Here is a 21,256-nt window from a genome sequence, read left to right as displayed (position 1 = left end):
AGTTTCTATAACTGAATTTATATAGAAAATATAAAGATTCGTATTTTTACTTTCTTTTCAAAACTTTAAATTTTCAATCGCTGTAAATGTCCTTCTACCAAACTTTTTTATTTCCTGACTTACATTTAATAATTGAGGTTTATTTTTGAATGAGACTTAATTTCTTGTACCAAAAAATTAGAAATCGAAGATAAAATTCAGATCTATAAATTCTGGGAGAATGCATAGTGAATAATTTAACAGAAAGTAATTGTGTATATAATGTGATTAAAAAATATACAGGGATTGGTATAAATTTAGACACTAATGACACCAGAACCAAATTCAGTATTGTTGCATCAAACAAAATCACTTAAGTAAAAACAGTGTTAATGAGTTTAAATATTTTAAGCCCTGTGTTAAATTAACCAGTTTTTGTTCTTGTATAACTGTTGTTGTGTTCTTTAATTCTTTGCTTTCGTTGATAACTGTGTTTTAAGGTGTATGATAAATTTTTTAGATGGGTTTGTACTTCCAATGATCCAGAAGATCTTGAAAGAACCGATCACATTGCCGCCTCTGTCTTAGAAGATATTCTCGAGGAAAAAGGTGACATTATTCCTATCACACTCAGTTTGTCAAATAATTTTTTAAAGGGAACAAAGCCATTCAAATGTCCAAAGAACAAGTACATTTTAGAATTTTTTTGAGCAAAAAATTGGAATTAATTAATATTCTGGAAAAAAAACACACTTTATTGGATCTTAATTCTTTATCCAAATACTGAACTACAAAAATTAATTTTGATAAAGTAATTAAAAACAAAATGGTGATGGCATATCTCGTCTTCCATTAAATTTTTCTTTTTTTCTTTTTGACGGGTATTTTGAAGGACCAGATATGAGAGTGAGATTATTTCTATTATCATACTTATTTTGTCAAGGAACTTTTTTAAGAGAAAAAAACTACTCAAACAGCAGAAAAATAAAACATATTTTAGGATTTTTTTAGCAAGACAATGGAATTAAGTAAAATTCTGAAGAAAAAAAAAACATTTTATAGGATCTTAATTCCTTATCGAAATACTGAACTATAAAAATTAATTTTGCCAAAGAGATTGAAAACAAAACAGCGACTCTATAGCTCGTCTTCCATCAAATTTTTCCTTCTTTCTTTTTGATGGGTATTTTGGGGTACCAACAAGTACCTGCTTTTTTTGTATTTACGATAAAAAATAAACCTTTTTTCTCCATCACATCTGCGAATAGCTATAACAGTGTAAAATAATTCTTTTCAAGAGCTTCATTTTTTTTTGGTCGAAAAAAAAACGTATTTTCTTAAAAAAAAAGGCAAGATCACCAGAAATTTGCTTATAACAAAAAATGAAGCAATAAAATGAAATAATTCTTCGAACTGTTAACGTAAATTATGAACTTTTAATGTACAGTTTAAATTAAAAGTCAATCGGAGAAGATTTGTTCGAGTTCTGAATCAAGTTACGACTTGAAAAAAAAAGTAATTTAATTAAAAAGTAAGATGCATTAACATTTAAAATATAAGTATACTAAGATATTTTTTCTGCTCATACGCATCGTGACTTAAGCACTCAAAAATATATCTAAACAATAGAAGTTACTGGTATAACTTATTGTTATATAACCGAACTTATTATTTATGGTTAACTTATGGTTTTATAACAGAACCAACGCTGGCTACCATAATAAGCGTAAGTGTTAAACAAGGCCGTGGCGGCTCAGGGGATAGAGTGCTAGCCTCCCAATGAGGTGAACCGTGTTCAAATCCCAGCGATGACTGGTCGATACGAATTCCGCATCCAGCCTGAACCGACCTCAGTTCTGACGTAAAATATCCTCAGTGTTAGACAGATCATGGGTTAGAGTTCCCTTGCCGTTAGACTAACCGCGGGAGGTTTTCGTAGTTTTTCTTTCTATGTGAGGTAAATGCAGGTTAGTTCAGTCAAAAAGTCCCCCAGTAAGGCAAATTTTTCCCAATACTTTATTCAAGAGTTTCCCTTGTCTTCAGAATTGGGTTCAAAATTAAAAGGCAACAGAGTTGAATATTGGTAATCGTAAACTCAAAATTGGGTTCAGCGACTGAAAAGTAACTTCTTATACCCGTCGTTGAGCCACCGACCCAAAAAAATCATAAGACACATCAAACTTATTTTTTAAAAAGTGCGCGATTTTTACCAAATCTATCCTACGGAATTATTAAAAATGTTTTTTTTTACTAACTGTAACATATAAAAACTGATTATTTATATTTGGGTTTAATGAATAACATATTACGAGTCAGGGATATAATGGATAACTAAATTAGTATGCAATAATATGATTTTATGAATAGATATGAAATAAAGTTATTAATTTTGACTTTTTGTTTAAATTTCAGTTCCATCATCAGTCGAAGATCAACTTCGTGATAACCTTAAATGGATAAAAGAAGCTGGTTGTCACAAAATGGTATTTCTAAATTTTGTTTTGTGTATGCATACTTATTACTTGTTATATGTTTTATGGTGTAAATGCCGAATGAGACTTTGTTGGTGTTTTAGTCTCCTCTAGCAATCAGACACATTTCGATGATTTTAATCCCCCCTTTCTTGTTAATGTCATGCCAGATTTTGACAACGTTGCTGTTTTTTTTCTCTTTTAAATATTGGTTTGTGATCTCTAATATGCTTGGAATTTTTAATTTAATTTTGACAAGTATTCCTTAAATATGCATTAAGAGCAGTGATTACAAAACACCACATATAAAAATTGAAATAATGAACATGTAAATTATCTTAAAATATTCACATTTTGGCATTTAAAGACGCTTGTAGTCATAGTCGTTGTATGCATAGAATATTTATTCATATTGTTCAAATAATGCAGTTTACAATGTAAAAAATGTTCGTGAGCAGGTTGTTCAATTGATTTTCGTAAATTTTCGAAAATGCGCTAAACATGTTCTTCTTTTATAAAAATTACTGATGTTTCTTTACATTCAGCAACTGATTTACAAATTTTCTAAAATGTTCCGAACTTGTTGTTCTGTAAAATATATATATATTGATAAATTTAAACTGTTTGGTATTTAGGTTGTAGGATCTCAAGCAAGAATTCTTTATGCTGACCATCGAGGACGACTTCGGATAGCTTTAGCATTTAACCAAGCTATTAAAAATGGATTAATTCAGGTTTGTGGTAAAATAGAGTTTTTTAAACTATAACTTACGGTTCCAAATAACGCTGCGTTTTAAGAATTTTATGTCACTGTAAGTATGTATTTTGAATAATTTTTAGCATTTTAAAAAATACACAGTGGAAAAACAAAAAGTTTTAAAAAATAAGTTTTTTAAATTTTTTTCAAAAAATTTTAATGTACAAATTCTGTTTTTTTTTTTTTTTTAAATTTTTTATGAAAATATTTATTTTTCGCAAATTATTCAATTTTTAGGATAAAATAAGTAAACTAAAATGTTTCCGGAATTAGAAAATTGAAATTTCTTTTTCCCCAAAAAGGTTTTTTAGCACTATTTCAATTTTTAAAGAATATTTTTCTTAAGGAGCACTATGACTTATCATTGAATTTCAGAATAGAAATTATTAAATATAGTTTCGCTAAAGTTCGAAATGGAAAAGTTTTCATAAAAATTCATATCATATGAAGTTGATCAAAATGCTTATTAATGTGTTATCAAATGCTTATTTTTAGAAGTTTAATAGGATAAAGTTTTGATAAAAAATTATATTTATACCATCAAAACATTAAGTATTTAAACAATACATTAGTAATTGTAATTTTCATTATTTTATTGTATTTTTAGCAAGAAACGTGTTTCATTTTTATAAAAGTACATAAAGTTTTACAAAAAAATATTTAAAAATTAAATAAAAATATTATGAAAAATATTGCAAGCACAATTAGCATAATATTTCCGAACATTAAACTACTGTAAAATTGATATTTCGATTAGGCACATAAGAAGCACAGATTTATGCATAGATTAACATGAATGTGGAATCTAACTTAATAAACTATGTGACTTCTAAACTATTTTGATGCATGGATAATATTTCTAGGCACCCATTGTTCTGAGTAGAGACCATCATGATGTGAGTGGTACAGACAGTCCTTTCAGAGAAACTTCAAATATAACTGATGGCTCAGCTTTTTGTGCTGGTAATTCATAATCTCTCTTCAAGTCATACGAAAAACAGTTTTGTAAATTTTAAATTTTGAAAGCAAATTTCGGAACGGGTGTATGATACAACGTACAATCTCCATTAAACACCATTGTACCAATCCGAAAATGTTAATATTGATCTCGATTGGCTGCTCACTTTCTATTCAGTCATCAAAAGAACTTACACAGAATGTGTCTGAGTTGCATTTAAATATGTCTGCGAAATTGAGTACCGAGCAGCTCAGGATTAACAGTTAAAGATGTCCAAGATGAAAACACAATAAAGTTTCTTTTCCAAAAAAAAAAAGTTAGACAACAGCCATTTTGGCAATGGGTAACCTGTGATGGCTTTGCGACTATCATAATTTTCTTCATTTTGTAGTGAATAGTATTAAGTAAATTTAAATTTAATTTCCACGTATCTTAGTTTTTCCAAGAAATACCGAATTTCGAATTTTTAAAGTTAGTTCTTTTAAAATCAATTTTCATCTTAAATACACTAATATAATTTTGTACAAAAACGAACTATAAACAACTAAATACAAATGATAAGGTGATGAATTTTTTTTTTAAAATTTTGCTTGCGTCCCCCTATTTTGTTATTTTTGGAACCCAAATATGCAAAAAAAAATTGTTTATTCAGAGAAAGTGCGTTTTTGTGTCTGATTTCTTAACATAAGTAATAGTTAGCACTTATTATCTAGCATATTTGACCTCCAGAAGCCATTAAGATTGACACTTAAATTGAAAGACAGTTAAGTAATTGAATTGAAAGACAGACACTAAATTGATTGACAGTACGTGAAAATTCGATCATTAGAACAAAAGTTATTCAGGGTGATATTTTTTAAAATTTTATTAATACAATTTATCCTTATCAGTAAGCCAGCGGGTAGAGAAATTTTGTAAATGAAACTTTTAGTGTTGAACCATGCTGAAAGCATTTTTCATTACTATTGCAGATATGGCAGTGCAAAATTGCATCGGAGATTCATTTCGAGGTGCAACATGGGTAGCTCTTCACAATGGCGGAGGTGTTGGATGGTATTGCAGACTTCAAGCCTCTCTCTCTCTCTCTCTCTACATATATATATATTAATTCTGAACTACCCTTTTATTTTTTTGAATTTACAATCCTTTTTTTAAAATTTTTTTTATTTTATTTCGATTTTATTATATAATATTTTTATAAATGTATTATGTAACACATTTTTAGCTCTCTTTCTTATTTATTGTATTGTTTTTTTCCCAACCAAATCTTGTCTAGTTTCAAATTGACTAAAACTGACTAAATTTATTTTCTCCAAAATGTGGTCAGAAATGTTTTTTTTAGGGGGGGGGGTAAATTTAATAGTTAACATTGCATGCACTTCTATTAAATAAAGATTACTTTAATTTTTCACAAATTGAAGTGTAAAATTTAACTTGTATTTCAATAAAATTTTAGCTTTAGTTTTTGGTTTTAGGAAAAATTTATAATTAATAAAATATATAATTTTAGGGGTGAAGCAATAAATGGAGGATTTGGATTATTATTGGATGGTACTCATGTAAGTTTCAAAAATCTATTCATATTACGATTATATTTGATTAATCATATTTTCATAATAACCCATACTTAGCAATCATTATATAAAACGAATTAATATGTTGATATCAAAACTAAATTTGCTTGTAAACAATTTTAGAAATAATTTGAAACCTATGTTAAGACTCATATAATAGGCTGACCAATTATTTTAGCACTATACAAATATTTTTGTACTCAAAACCTTTAAAAGTATACATCGAAATAAAGAAAACAAAGAAAATTTGACTTCAGGCAAAGAAAATTTCAGAGCATGAAAACCATTTCAATGAGAAGCATCTATGTATACCGCAGCAGTAAAAAAAATAATTCTAAAAGTTTAATTACATTTTAAAAGCATTATTACACAGTGTTTTAATTTAAAAAAATGTCCCTTATTATTTGCAACCTCAATATACAAACTTGAATTTTAGTAAAAAAGATATTCGAAGCTTGTTCTAATAAGCATGTTTTAATAAATCACTCGAATCAATAACACAGGGGCACAAATTAGTTTTTGATATTGTTCTTTTCTATATTTAAATTTTTTTCTTCATAATAAATTACTATTGCACAAATTATTATATTACGCGCACACAGTTAGGATTTTGCCTAACTAGCGCACTGAGTGATATTCACAATGATTTTTGCAGAAAAAAAGTATTAAATTCATTAATGTCGGAAAAAAGGAAACATTAAAAAAAATTATTAAAAGAACTTACCATAGTTGTGCAGAATGCTTTGAAACGATGAAACTTGAATATTTTTAGTTTTACACACGTAAGTTGATTACAAGTATTTCATTAGAAACACTTTATTTAGCCAAAGTCATAATCAGAAATTTTTAAGATGCTGATTTACGAATAGATTGAGATCAAGTGATTTAAAATACACTTCAAAACAAGAGGTTTGATTATAAAATGTTTATTATTTTACACTGGCCGAAACTACAAATATAGCAACAAATTTTATTTTACAGAAAAATAAATAAATACAACTATAAAGTCGATTACTTACAAGACTTTGAAAACATAAATCGATAGGTCACGTAGTGGCCGAGATCACCTCAATGGCATAGTCATTGAGATTCCGATGCCTAATCAGAAGATCATGAGTTCGTGATTCCATTTACACATTCTTTCCACCGGAGGTTCAAGTCTGGAAATCGCTTATGAATTTTAACTCTGATATAACAATAATATGTACAACATTTAAGTGCAAAAGTAGGCAAGATAGGTCTAAATTTAAAGTCATAAATGTTTGCCTACGAACACAGGATTCTTCTGTAACTTAGCGACAAGAATCAACGATTTTATCAGTCACAGTAGACACTTCACTTGGTTTCAAGAAAACCCAGTCTGTCTCCTTCATAATCTTACCTTAATTCACTATATGCTAACATGCTAGTCGGTTTGTCCTACTTCAATTAATTTTACGCACCAAAATCGTCGTATCGTTCTCCCATCTAGTTAAATTATGCACTATAGAGATGTGTGAGATAATTTTGTGTTAATTTCATTGCAGGAAGCTGAAATCAAAGCAAGGCAAATGCTTTCTTGGGATGTTCTAAACGGGGTAAGATTGGTTTTGTGAATAAATAACATTTATAAAGCTGATGACCAATACTATTGTAGGTACTAGGGGTTCTCCTCCTGTTCGCTTACCTCACCCATCCCTAAGATTGCTTCGCAATCATTTTTCTTCGCTGATTATAAACACATTTCACATCGAATTTTAATTATTATTCAATTAAAGAATTCCAAAATGTTTTATTGTATTAATATCTATATATTGCGCCACTAATGAAGTTTCAGATTTCATTGGGACAAAACTTAAACCTAATAATGCATGTCAACATGCATGTATTTTTTTTCTTTTTATAATTTTTAACTTTTGGGTGCTAAAAAATTTTTTAAACATTTTTCGACAAAGATATTACTTATTTTTTCGAAGTCACTTTAATCTTACTTTTACTGAGAATACTTAAAAGATTTAGTAGAGTGAGAAATAAATTTTAACTTTAAAATTATATTTCAATTCTATTAAATACTTTAATTACATTAAGTGACTAAACAAATTTTCACAAATACATTAATTGACTGAACAAATTTTCACAAATACATTAATTGACTGAACAAATTTTTACGAATACATTAATTGATTGAACTTATTTTTGCAAGTACATTTTTCTTAAAAAGTAATTTTAATCTATTAAGAAATATAAATATAATTTGCTTACCATTTAATAATTTTAAAACGAGGAGTAAATATTTTTATCATAAAATGTTGCATAGCAAAACTTAATATCATTTTTATTAATTTATATAGTAATATAAAAAAGCAATACTTTTAGTTTGAATTATTCAAATTTTTATTTATTAAAATCCAGGAAGTAATAATAAGAAATAAGAATAAGAAAATAATAATAAGACTCAATAATAATTTTATTAAGAAGGGATGATAGAAAAATGTTGCTGGTAAATGTTTGTAAATAAACGAAGAATTAATAATAACATGCAAAAAATATTATAACTTTTATACTGATGACAGGTACGATATCTGGATCTTCTTTGCTAATTAATGATCATATTATGTGATTGTTCTATCAATTGTTAATGAAGGGAAGGGTTTTTTTTGAAATTTTTATTTTAGATTTGGCCGGTTTTGCTGCAAACCAAAGCTGAAATTTCGTTAATGTAAATACTGCTTTTTTTTAAAAATTACAGATAGGAAAAAATATTTAGTTTACTTAAATTGAATTAAATAAAAATTAAAATCATAGTTTAAATATAGGATCAGTGACGCAATTACATTTTAAGGGAAAAAATTAAATTTTAAACATGCGACATCTTAAAATTGGATGACTCAAAAACTATTCGTCCGATTTAGTTCAAATTCCGTATTAGATACTTTAAAATGATGTAAGAATTTTTATACCTGATGATTAGAAGTGCTTCGACTATTATTAAATAAATAAAAAATACTAAATTGCTAAAAATATTTTTGCATGTAGTTATCTTTAGATAAAGGCATTTTGGATTCGCTTAAAAATTCTTGACATAGTGAACTACACAATAGGTGAGATTAACATTAAGAGGTCCAAATTTTCGATCCCTCTTTTGCCTGAACGTTATTTCCTTGATTGCGGTGACCCCTTCCCCTTATTTTAAGGGTCAAGAATCCAAATCTCTCGTAGAAAATGTATTTTTATTCGAAGATAGGTTTTTTTGTATCCGATTTCGTAACTTAAAAAGTCTACAGCGGTAGTTAGAATATTTAAGGTTAGACCCACTAAATCAACAATATTGAGTCGTGAAAATCGTATATATTAATAGTAAAAATCTGATCATTAAAGCAAAAGTTATTCAGGGTTTGCACCTTTTTTGCACTCTATGCGTATGGTTAAAATGTATCCTTCACTTTTTCTCATTTTAAAATCGCAATGTACCTAATGAACCATCCTCGATTACTAAACATTTTTTTTTAATTTTCAAATATGACACTAGCAGGATAGCGGTTTTCCTATCCAACGAAGTTTAACAACCCGCTCTCCTATTTGTCATTTTCTTAAATAAAAAAATCCGGATTCGTGACTTTTTTTAGTTACCATTACCATAGCTTTTATTACCATTATAATTGCGACCAACTGGAAGAACAACAAAAAAAAAAAAAAATCTCCGAAAAGGATAGTCGTTAAAGGCCGCTGGATTGTAAATTAGCTGCCAAATTATCTGAATACTGCTGTAACTGATTATGTATTTATTTTTCTGTTTTTAATATTGCATCAAAGGTTGCTAGGCGGTGTTGGTCCGGAAACAGCAATGCCAATGAGGTGATGCAGCAAGCAATGAAAGAGGAAGACAGACTTGAAATTACAATGCCGAATGATGTGGTGGATGAAGATCTTCTTAAAAAATGTCTTAAAAGCAACTAGGAATTTGAAACATTTCGCGAACTTGAAAGAAGATTTGTAGAGTTAAAACTTCTGCCTACTTAATCCTTACCTTACTCGCGGTTTAGAGAAATCATTTAAATGACAGCGAAGATTTTGTAAATAAATTTTTTAAATATCATTTGTCTCAAAAATGTACAATTTACTATTGTTTACAATTATTCAGACTCGTTTTGAACCTTACTTAAAAGTGTATGCATTATGTTCTCAAATAAATCTATTTTATTACAAAAAAATTACTGAATTATATTTAATCATAATCAATATGTTATTTTTAAGTTTTAGGACAAGAAAAGAAAAAATAATAAATTTTTTATGTTTGATAGATTTCTAGAACATTATTTTAGCTACCATAGCATTAAACCGTGCGAAAAACAGGAAAAAAAAAGTATTTTTTGTGAGAAAAACTTACATCATGTAATAATTCTGTTCGAATAACTCGAATAACTAATGAAATGCAAGTTTTTAAGTACGATTGCACGGCTTATTGTACAACGATGATAAATAAATAGAAAATGTTAAAAAAAAATTTAAAAAAAAAGAATGTTTCAAAGATTTGAAAAATATCTGTACTATCCAACAACTGTTGTACATTAATTGCCGTAAACTCAGAATTGGGTCAGCTGTTCAACGCCAGTTATAAAATAAAATATCCAATAACTGAGTAGTGGTGGCTCAAGGGATAGAGCTCTCGCCTCCCAATGAGGTGACCCAGATTGGAATCCTAGCGATAGCTGGTCGATATGAATACTGCACCCGGCTCGCACCGATCATGGTGCTGACATTAAATATTCCCAGTGGTAGACAGATCACGAGTTAAAGTCTCCTTGTTGTCTGGCTAACCGTTGGGGTTTTCGTGGTTTACCTCTCCATCTAACGACAATGCGAGTCAGTTCAGCCAAAAATTGCTGTGCGAAAGCTAGGTTTTCTCCATGACTGATCCAGAAGTTCTCTTGTCTTCTGGGTTTGATTCAAAATTACAAGGCTACAGAGTTGATGATTGATAGTTGTAAACTTAGAATTGGGTCATTTGTCCACCGCCGGTTTTAAAATAAAGTATCCTATAATTATCCTGTTCATTTTAAAATTTTAGTATTTTGCTGATGATATTGGTGTTATATTTTATACCAATTAAACATGGATAGATAAAAATTTTACAAAAAAAAGAATATTTTATCATTATTTGAAAATTTCATTTGTTATATAATTACATTATATAATTAAATTATATAATTACATTATATAATTACATTATATAATTATATCTCTTATAATTACAAAAGAAAAAGGAATTTTTATGTTGAAAAATCATTTGTATAGTGTCATAGTTTCCCAATAACCCCTTCAAATAAAAATTCGTATACAGAAGCAGCAAAATTACAATTTAATGTTTGAAGGAAAAGTATTCTACTTAGAGAATGTGGAATAGAGAAATGATAATGTAGAGAATGTATTTCTGCCTCGTGCCTTTTCATTACATTATTCGCACTTTTCTGTACTACGTACTTCATACTGTCTTTTTTTTTGAAATCTCCATTATACTTTTCTTTACGTCACTCTTTAATGAAAGTTTATTGCGCGTCAAAAACTAAAAGATACTTAAGTTGTCGTTCAATCATAGTTTTCTTTCCTCAAGTAACACACAAAATATCGGATTTATCAGCGAAAAATAAGATTTACCCGAAGAGGAGAAAATAAGAGACACCACTCCACCTTTAAAAACGTATATAAAATTTAAAACGAGCTCGCCTTCTAATGATACTATCTAGGGACAATGATAAAAATAAAAGTTTTTCCTTATTAATTTCAAGAATAAAATATACAATAAATGTCGTTTTTTATGCTATTCCGGAGACATTAAAATAATTTTCACCTTTTTTTCATGGAAGAAGGGATAAAAGAAGCCATTTTTTAAAAAAAGAAAATTTCATAGCGTAGTTAATCGATATCTTTGATTTCAATGAGTTAAAAACTTTATGTAACTATTAACTATAATAACTGGTGCTGCTATCTAGTGATGTTTATAGAAAGTAAATGCTTATCATTTTCCTTCCTTACAAAAAATATAACTTATTTTGGTATTTTAAGAAAATGCGCACTTTTGAAAAAATATATCTAAGAGTATTCAGCTCAAATATTATTTACTTATATTTCGATCGAAGAAATTAAGCAGTACGAGCTTTTAATTGCTATGATAAGAATGGGAAAATGTCGCCAAAACTGTGGTGGCGCTGGTAGTAGAACAGGACTAAAGAGAATAGAAGGGCTGGTTCACTCCTTTGAAGTAGCTCTCGCCGCGCCAATCCTCCGATTTTCTCTAGTGACGTCACTTTGGCGCAAAGATCACACTTTTACTTCAAGAACGGAGCGTTCGGCCTTACTAGCTCTAACTAATATTGGAGCATTTCCTTTTGCGAGATATTCTAAGACATTTGTTATTTTCTATAATGACTTTCCTCAGTTTTTGCAGTGAATTTACAAGAATTTAAAACTATTATCGNGACAAGAAAAGAAAAAATAATAAATTTTTTATGTTTGATAGATTTCTAGAACATTATTTTAGCTACCATAGCATTAAACCGTGCGAAAAACAGGAAAAAAAAAGTATTTTTTGTGAGAAAAACTTACATCATGTAATAATTCTGTTCGAATAACTCGAATAACTAATGAAATGCAAGTTTTTAAGTACGATTGCACGGCTTATTGTACAACGATGATAAATAAATAGAAAATGTTAAAAAAAAATTTAAAAAAAAAGAATGTTTCAAAGATTTGAAAAATATCTGTACTATCCAACAACTGTTGTACATTAATTGCCGTAAACTCAGAATTGGGTCAGCTGTTCAACGCCAGTTATAAAATAAAATATCCAATAACTGAGTAGTGGTGGCTCAAGGGATAGAGCTCTCACCTCCCAATGAGGTGACCCAGATTGGAATCCTAGCGGTAGCTGGCCGATATGAATACTGCACCCGGCTCGCACCAATCATGGTGCTGACATTAAATATTCCCAGTGGTAGACAGATCACGAGTTAAAGTCTCCTTGTTGTCTGGCTAACCGTTGGGGTTTTCGTGGTTTACCTCTCCATCTAACGACAATGCGAGTCAGTTCAGCCAAAAATTGCTGTGCGAAAGCTAGGTTTTCTCCATGACTGATCCAGAAGTTCTCTTGTCTTCTGGGTTCGATTCAAAATTACAAGGCTACAGAGTTGAACATTAATAGTTGATAGCATGATAGATATTTTGGCTGGAGTGGTTTAGGATTTACTACAGTTTCACAGCTATTTACTCTGATTCAATGAAATTTTTTTTAATTAAAACAGTTTCATAGTGCACGTCTTTTTGTACATTTCTCGCTGATGTGTTACTATGTTATAAAAACAGAATTATAAGAAAGTTAGCAAAAAGTTAGTCTCAAACAATTCAAATGAATTTTTCTTTCGCTTATTTTCTTCTTCTTTCTCTGAACTCTATTTCTTTCACACAGAATTACATCGGAATAATGTCATATTCATGCACTAAATAAGTGCTAAAAACAATAATGCATCACAAACATAATAAATAACAATGTATCTTAGCGATTGCTTAAAATAGGATAGCAACAACATTTTTATGAGTATGTATATACTACAGTATGATCCATGTTTGTTTATATGACAGGACAACTAAGACTTATTTCCTTAAACAAGTCAAAAACAAGACGATATCTGTGAAATCTCTTAACCCTTTTGACCCTGATGGGATACCGGTGCCACTTTTATATATATATTTTTCCGATGCTCTAATTACAAGCAAAAATATATTTCGGTATTTTTTAGTTATTAAAAACAATCTAATAGTAGTTTTAAAAAAATTTGTTAAATTATCGAAATTATATTTGTGTTAAAATATAAAATCCAATAAAAATTCATCGTCAAAGGGTTATAAAGTATAGCCTCAGAGATTTAAAGATATTTTCACTGGGTTCAATTAGAAATTTAACAGTTAATGTAATTTTGTGACTTAATTACCTTAAATGTAACAAGTTTAAATGTACATTTCTTGTTATGTAATTATGTTCGAACGTTCATATCTATCTATGAATGATTATGATTTGAGTTGCAATGTTTATATCTGCAAGAGAAGAGCAGTTCCTGCAATGACCCACTTATCTGGAGGATCTTGAGTACGAAGCGGAAATTCCCAAACAAATGTGGAGCCCCTCTGTCGTGTTCTGTAAACAGGACATTCATAAGCATTCCGAATGTCAACTTTATCCGAAAGAACTGCTTTCAGACAAATAACTGGCATCGGTGGGTGAAGATTTTTCAACAGTGGATCTACAATGCAACCGGTAGCAAAATCCCAGCGGCCACCCTGCAAAGAAGAGAAATGTATTATGATTTATTACAGATTATGCAAAAAGTGACTTATTAGGAATAGTAGGCAATATGTGAATTATAAACACTTATATGATATGAAATTGTGAATGATAGAAAATTATATGACATGAAATCGTGAATTATAGATACGTAGAAAAAATGTATTTATATTTTAATTCTATGGCAAACACATTTTTTTTAAACATGGAAGAGAACTACTACTGCATCGGAACTATTAAATCTGAATTCTTACGTTAATTTGCATGACTGTTCCTATATTTAATTTCATTTTTTGGAGAATTCAGAATTTTTGAAGATTAATTTGTTTTATTTGTTTGCTATTTTTGTAATAGACCTTAAACATGCAGTGTTGAGTGCTCTATTTTTCTATTCTTTTTATCATCTTCTCTGGTTGACTTTTGATAAATGCAGTAAAAAGTATTATCCTGCATTTTGCTGAGCGAAATGCAGGAACGTCAGTAAGTCTAAATGGCCCTTGCTCTGAAGTATCTGTTCGAGTCCACACTTATGTAAATCCGATGGAGGACATTCGGTTCCATAAACATGTGTCCGTTCTTTGTTTAAATAATTCAGAATCGGCAAAAGAAGCGCTTCCCCAGTCTCACATGTATCAAAAGTATGCGTACTAAAGAGTATATATAATACGAGATGTAATAGAGCGTTATCCAAAAGTACCCAATTAAAATTACATCCGTGTTATCGTGATTCGTGAGAGTCTGGCACGTCTCATATATGATACTGTGAACTATGAAGGGATTTCGTGATCAAATATATCCGATCACGGTCCTGTACGGGTTAAAGTGGTTGTTATAAGAAGCTTGATTATATATACAGTTTCTAAATACTTCCTATTTATACAGTCTATATCTTCTACATGGTCACAAATGTTTGACCACTAAGCTACATCGAATTTGATCTGAATGTTTCTTAGAAAAAGTTTTAAAGCATGTAATGGCAGTTCAGAGAAAAGAAAAATGTAATTGATTTGAAAACAATATTAGATGAATTAAGTCTACTAGTAATTATAACTATACACAGTTAGTAGCGTTTAATATCACAATTGTAATCGTACTTTATGGTTGCTTAAAATAACAATTAAAATTGCGATAGTAATTATAATTACTTTTAATCACGACCAAAAGTAATTTCTTTCTTGAAATAAATTACATTTCCCCCAACTATGTCCCTCAATAAGGTGATTTTATTAGAACGAGAGAAGCATTCTGACCTCCATGTAAAGACCGGAGATATTGGCCCCTTCTCTAGGTGTTAAAACAAACTCTTCTGGCGTTTTCTTGGTGACCTCGCATTGAATCGATAACTTATCCAAAGGTAGGTCATGTTTCCTTCCCGATGTCTGTATGACTGCTGTCAAGAATGACTGTGGGCTGAAGAGTCCACCCAGCCAGACAGTTGGAGGAAGAGTGAAGTCAGCTTTCATCCAGGTACTTAATGCTGAAAGAAAAAACAAATAAAAATAAATTACTTTCATCTTAATTGTAGCGGAATGTTAGCCTACTAATGCCTAGCTCCAAAAAGTGGTCAGCATATAAAAATCATCTATGCTGAAAAAGTGGTATCATATAATTTCTCATATAGAATGGATATTTTTCTCTATTATTTACCACTTTAGCAGCTTTAAACAAGCACCGTATTTTTAATTTATTTACAAATAAACATGGTTAAATTACAGAACCTTAACGGTTGGATACTAAATTAACTTACCATCAAATATAATTATAAAAATCAAAATTATAATTATTATAATTAATCATAATTAAGTAAATTCATTATAATAAAATTAATTATATGTAATACAATAGTAAAAGTAATAAAATAAAATGACTTTTACCTCCATATACGTCGGATTCAGTAAGTAAAAGTGCCATGGCGGCCATAAAAAAAGTTAATATTTTATGCCTATAGTTTACCACAGCAAACTTCGAAAATAAAAGGTTTACAAAACGACCCTTTACAAGTTTACACCGATCAGTTGTTCGGTTTTAAAAGAGAAAGAATTGAAATAAATTATTTGATACCTCTATGCCTCAGCAGTAAATCAGAGAACCAGGATCCCAATGGTAACAATGAGGGATAAGCTTTGACTGCCCATGCCTGAGGTACAGCATCAGCGGCAAGTGACTCACCTAGTTCATCCATATCGTCACTCCAAGGAAGTTCACCCTATTGAGCAGTAATTTTCAAACAAGTTAACTTCAACAAACTAAACAAAACAAAAATTCTTTTTACCACAACGTATCACTCAAAATTGTTAGAATAGATTTTTTTTCTCGTTATAAGCTACACAGATGCCATCTTGCTCCACTTAGTGATAAAAGTTTTTCTAGTGGTAGCATCCTGTTTTAATGCATGATTTTTGGTTTATTAAATTTGATTTAAAATTTTTTCATCAACCACAATATTTAAATAATTTAAACGAATACATAAAATATCATTTTTATTCCCCTCAGTTCGTGATAAAGCTTTGAAAGTGTTATCAGAAATTTGCATAGTTCTGCAATCTTCAGTTTTTATTGCTTTTCCACTTTTCTAAATATTCTGCCGAAAGCGGAGCAGTTGCCATTTCTGAATCTATGTTCTTTTAAATTTGATTTATATATTGATTTATTTATGAAAAAATAAATATTAACAAAGAAATGTTTAAATAAACAAATGAGTAGCTTAAATACAACATGTTATTGAACAACATATAAAGAAAATTTGTAACTGAAAACTGATGACCCTTTTTCTAATCAAATTTTGAATGTTTCTGAAATTTAATTTTTTAAATTTTGAATGCTGTAAAAACCTAATTATTCTAACATTTTTAATATTTCATCCCATAAGTACCGTTTCTAAAACCTGATAGAACAAAGATTTCATTTTAAAATGAAAATTGTATCAATATTTGCGTTATATATGAGTCAAAAATAAAAAAGGTAACAGCATTTAAAGTAAAAGATTTCTTTTAATGAATTATATCTTAAGAAAACTAGAAAACTACCATTTTTGAAACAATTGCTTCTCTTCTACGCTCCTACGTCTTAAAAGGTTGCAGACCTTTTTTTTAAAATTTTATTTTTGTTAAAATGTTTTCACATTGTAATGTTAAGTGATAAGAAAAGTTTGCTCCAAAAAATTTGTAGAACAAATATCTAAAAAAAAACAAAGCAAAACTTTTAAAAACTACATATTTAAAAGTAGAATAAAACGCAGAAAACAATTCTTCGTTTTTCAGACCAAAAATGAAAAAAATAAGTGCATCATTTAAAAAAGAATTATATATATATATATATATACATATNAGATAGATATATATATAGATAGATAGATGGATAGATAGATAGATAGATAGATAGATATTTAAACGCAGTTTCAAAAATTTGATTTTAATTTGTTATTATTATTTTTTTTTCTTTTTAGATACTTGTCAGTTTATTTATGAAAATGTATCGAAGCTCGATTGGTTATGGAATGATGAAATATTTTGCATGAAATATTTAGGAAACAGTTGTAACTTGTATTTTCGAAAGGCATAGAGTTTCAGTTAAAGTTTTATCAATCTAACTATTTGGAAAGAGGTCGAAATTTTGACTGACGACAAATTCTATCTAGCGATAAAATTCGCTTGCCAGCGTTCAGGAAGCAACTGTAATTTGCACTGTATAATCTTTAGTTGAAACTAGAACACTTAACTGTTGGTAAGTAGTCGGAATTTCGATTGTCAATAATATGGCGAAAAATTATTTTTTGAGCTATTAGGAAACAATTGAAACTTTTATTGTCATCAAACACATACTTCTAACTAAATTTGATAATATGATAATTAAAAACTCTCTTCACGATTATTTGCTTCTACTTGGCGAAAAGATAATAAATTCTTCGTTCAATGGTCAGGAAATGATTAGCACTTCTTCTGCAGTCAAGCACAGAGGTGTGGTTACAATTTGAGCTTTTTAGCTGACTAGAAATTAGTCGGAATTGTCATTTGCGATAAACTCATTTGACGATAAAATCTTTTTGCAGTGGTTATGAGACTATTGAAAATTGTATAGCTATTAAGCATTTAATGCCCGTTAAAAATCGATCACTTAACATATTATAAACGTAATCAAAATTTTCACTGACGTTAAATTTTAATTGGATATAATATAAGGATAAATTATTTCATTAGCGTGCGTAAAACTACTGAAGTTTGTGATATCATTCATCCATAGAGCGTCAGTTAAACTTTTAATACTCCTGCTAATCTTAAAGCTGCAAGAATTTCGAATTGATGATAAACTCTCTAGGTGATGATATTCTAATAAATTCTATTTGAGCCGTGGTGGCTCAGAAGATAGGGCGTTCGCTTTCTAATGAGTTGAACTGAGTCAGAATCTCAGCAGTGGCTGATCTATACGAATTCCACACCCGGCTCGCGCTGATCACAGAACTGACGTAAAATATCTTCAGTGGTAGACGGATCATGGGTTAAAGTCCCCTTGCCGTCAAACTAACCAGGGGACGTCTTCGTCGTTTTCCTCTTCACGTAACGCAAATGCGGGTTAGTTCCATCAAAAATAACTCCACGAAGGCAAATTTCGGCCAATACTTGATATAGGAGTTTCTTTGTCTTCTGGATTAGGTTCAAAATTTCAAGGCTACGAAGCTGAACATTAGTAGTCGAAAACGCAAAATTGGGTCTGCTGTTCAATCACAGTTATAAAATAAAATAAAATTCGACTTGTAATGATCAGGAAATCATCGAAACTTACATAGCTGTCATGCACAGAGCACCAGTTTAATTAGTGCTTCAACTGATCTTAAAGTAGTTAGAATTTTAAATTGACATTAAATTTAAGTTGGCAGTAAAATTACGATACAGATTTTAGTTGTATCAATAGGGAAATGATTGAAATATGCACTTTTGTTAAACACAGTGTTTCAGTTATTTTTCGATCATTTTAGGTAGCCGGAAAGTACGTTAAAAATGCAACGAACGAGCAAAAAGCATAAGTAAGATATAAATCATGACCTTACAGCTGTTTGGATGCTTTAGAGAAGTATTTAAACAACTGCATGCACCAGATCTATACATTACTTTTGCTTTTTACGATATTTATACCAATTTTACAGCACTTCCTGTTATTTCTGAATATAAAGAAATGTGGGCGGTCAACTGCATGCACCAGGTCTACGCATTACTTTTGCTTTTTACGATATTTATACCAATTTTACAGCACTTCTTGTTATTTCTGAATATAAAGAAATGTGGGTCTAGCAAATTCTTATATTCAGTGCCCATCAAGCATTTTCTAGCACACATCACATGTCCTAATCCTCCTAATCCCATGTCTTTTATAGAGACATATATAAGATGGTACTTGAAAGCTAAAATTATAATATTCAGGCTATTTAACATACCTTCAAACCTTTTTCAAGATCACTGAGAGAAGTGCTCAGCTCCAGCAAAAGAACGTTCATGCGTTCGCATTCCTGAAGTGCAACAGCAGTGAAAGGTGCTATGACACTTTCTTCAGAAGTTTTCCCATAAAGATCGGATAAAGGAAACTCCTTCGGTATTTTGTCCAAAATATCTTCCGATATTTGTCGAATCTGTACCGAAGATAGAATTTCAAAAAATTAAAATAATACGTGTAACAGTTAAATAAAAAAATATTTCATGTGTTGATTCGTTCGCGCAAAATATAAAAAACTACAGAATGCATTAAAAAACTTTCAACTGCTGTAACAAACTTCCATGTATTTATAGAATCATTCAGTATAAAATATTTAAAGCCGATTAAAATTATTATGCTTTATGAAGATATTCTAATCTCCTGCATTTTGAAAATGGACTACAAGTGCAGGGTTCTTATAAAATGCCGCGAGATGTTTAAAACCCAAGATGTACTGAGCGCAATGTTAAATCTAAACGGAACGGAATCAGGAGTGCAATTCATATGTATGAATGAAAAAGAAATAGCACTGTTGTTGTTTCCAATCCCAGCTGGGATAGCGGAGCTATGACAGATCCATGAGGCCGTGAGTCTTCAAAAAATCGAGAAAAAGGAGAGGTCTCTCAAGAACCTCTTCCATGGTGAAATCCAGGCAATCAAGTAGATGGTGAAGACTAGCCTCGATGGAGTTGCACTTTTTACAAGGTGGAAAAAGTTTAATTTGTCCACTGAAAGTGAGGCTCTTAGTATGCCCACTGACAAATTTACAGGTAGCGGTTTGGTCGGCACGTGTACCCTGAAGATCAAGGGCTCCTCCAGGACACTTGCGGGGATACCAATTGTGATCCGGTGGAGCAAGACAAGCTTTATTAACTTTAATATAATTTAAAAATAGCACTAAAAGTCATTAATGAGCAAAAATTTATAACATCAAGCATAGTTAATGATTGCTAAAACATCGGAGTGTGAGACGGTTATATTAAATCAGTACTACTAAATACTGTTTCTTATCAACAAAAAAAAATTTACTTATTGTTTCAGTTGACAAATACGTATTCATTTATTACACACATAGTGCTCGGATATTTGTTGTGTTATCCTGATTTTTTCCTACTGGCTACTTTTGGTACCAAATTATTATTTTTTTTAAAGAAATTGAATACATACTCCGCTGAGTGTATGCAATAGGGCATGTAACATGTAAAAACATTCCACCCAATATCTCTTGATATGGGGTTCTAAACACCTCTCGTTGTTATATGTGCACTATTTATACAAATAAAAGCCTAAAAGAAAATTAATCTGATGAACAAAAATTTAAAACACATCATCTGAACTAAATTTCAGTCTGCACAGAGCGCGTAAACACGCTCCTCGTTATGAAACACGTTTGGCTCACCGATTTTGCATTTTGCAATTAAGCCTTGCTTTGTACATTCCATTATGAAGGATATAATCCACTCCTTTTCGATCACTATTTAAAGTATGTATATAATTCCAAGGTTAATGTCTACAACTGAGTAACAGTCACAAGAAAAATTTCAGTGTGGAGCCTTATCCCAAAAGGAGAAAAAAATGGCAGTAAAACAACTTTATTTCAAAGTTGTTTTTATTTGTAGAAAAATATTCGGAAATTCCGCGACTTATGAATCTTGTTTTTATGATAAGAAAAATCAATTTAAAATGTATATAAAACTGTATGGAGTCTTACTCGGAAAAGAGAAAAAACTGGCAGTAAAA

The 21,256-nt window shown here is 30.0% G+C and overlaps 2 protein-coding genes across 3 annotated transcripts in view; one reads left to right on the top strand and one right to left on the bottom strand.

The window, feature by feature from the left end:
- The window catches only part of LOC107438048 (urocanate hydratase), a 42,066-nt gene extending 32,137 nt beyond the window's left edge, over positions 1–9,929 (top strand). For both annotated transcript variants that reach the window (XM_043039617.2, XM_043039619.1), the window contains 8 exons: positions 500–588; positions 2,392–2,462; positions 3,086–3,184; positions 4,071–4,170; positions 5,137–5,218; positions 5,676–5,724; positions 7,266–7,316; positions 9,532–9,929. In XM_043039617.2, coding sequence (XP_042895551.1) covers positions 500–588; positions 2,392–2,462; positions 3,086–3,184; positions 4,071–4,170; positions 5,137–5,218; positions 5,676–5,724; positions 7,266–7,316; positions 9,532–9,675 — 685 coding nt within the window. In that variant the 3' untranslated portion in view covers positions 9,676–9,929. The remainder of the gene's footprint in view (positions 1–499; positions 589–2,391; positions 2,463–3,085; positions 3,185–4,070; positions 4,171–5,136; positions 5,219–5,675; positions 5,725–7,265; positions 7,317–9,531) is intronic.
- Positions 9,930–12,927: 2,998 nt separating this feature from the next.
- Positions 12,928–21,256, bottom strand: part of LOC107438545 (Dynein heavy chain at 93AB) — a 72,689-nt gene continuing 64,360 nt past the window's right edge. The window contains exons 42-45 of the mRNA XM_043039645.2: positions 19,482–19,673; positions 16,115–16,259; positions 15,304–15,530; positions 12,928–14,049 (exon numbers count right to left, since the gene is read on the bottom strand). Coding sequence (XP_042895579.2) covers positions 13,801–14,049; positions 15,304–15,530; positions 16,115–16,259; positions 19,482–19,673 — 813 coding nt within the window. The 3' untranslated portion in view covers positions 12,928–13,800. The remainder of the gene's footprint in view (positions 14,050–15,303; positions 15,531–16,114; positions 16,260–19,481; positions 19,674–21,256) is intronic.

Source organism: Parasteatoda tepidariorum, chromosome 2 (assembly GCF_043381705.1).
Source record: "Parasteatoda tepidariorum isolate YZ-2023 chromosome 2, CAS_Ptep_4.0, whole genome shotgun sequence".
NCBI classification, from domain to species: domain Eukaryota; kingdom Metazoa; phylum Arthropoda; class Arachnida; order Araneae; family Theridiidae; genus Parasteatoda; species Parasteatoda tepidariorum.
This window is presented reverse-complemented; position numbering and strand designations above follow the sequence as displayed.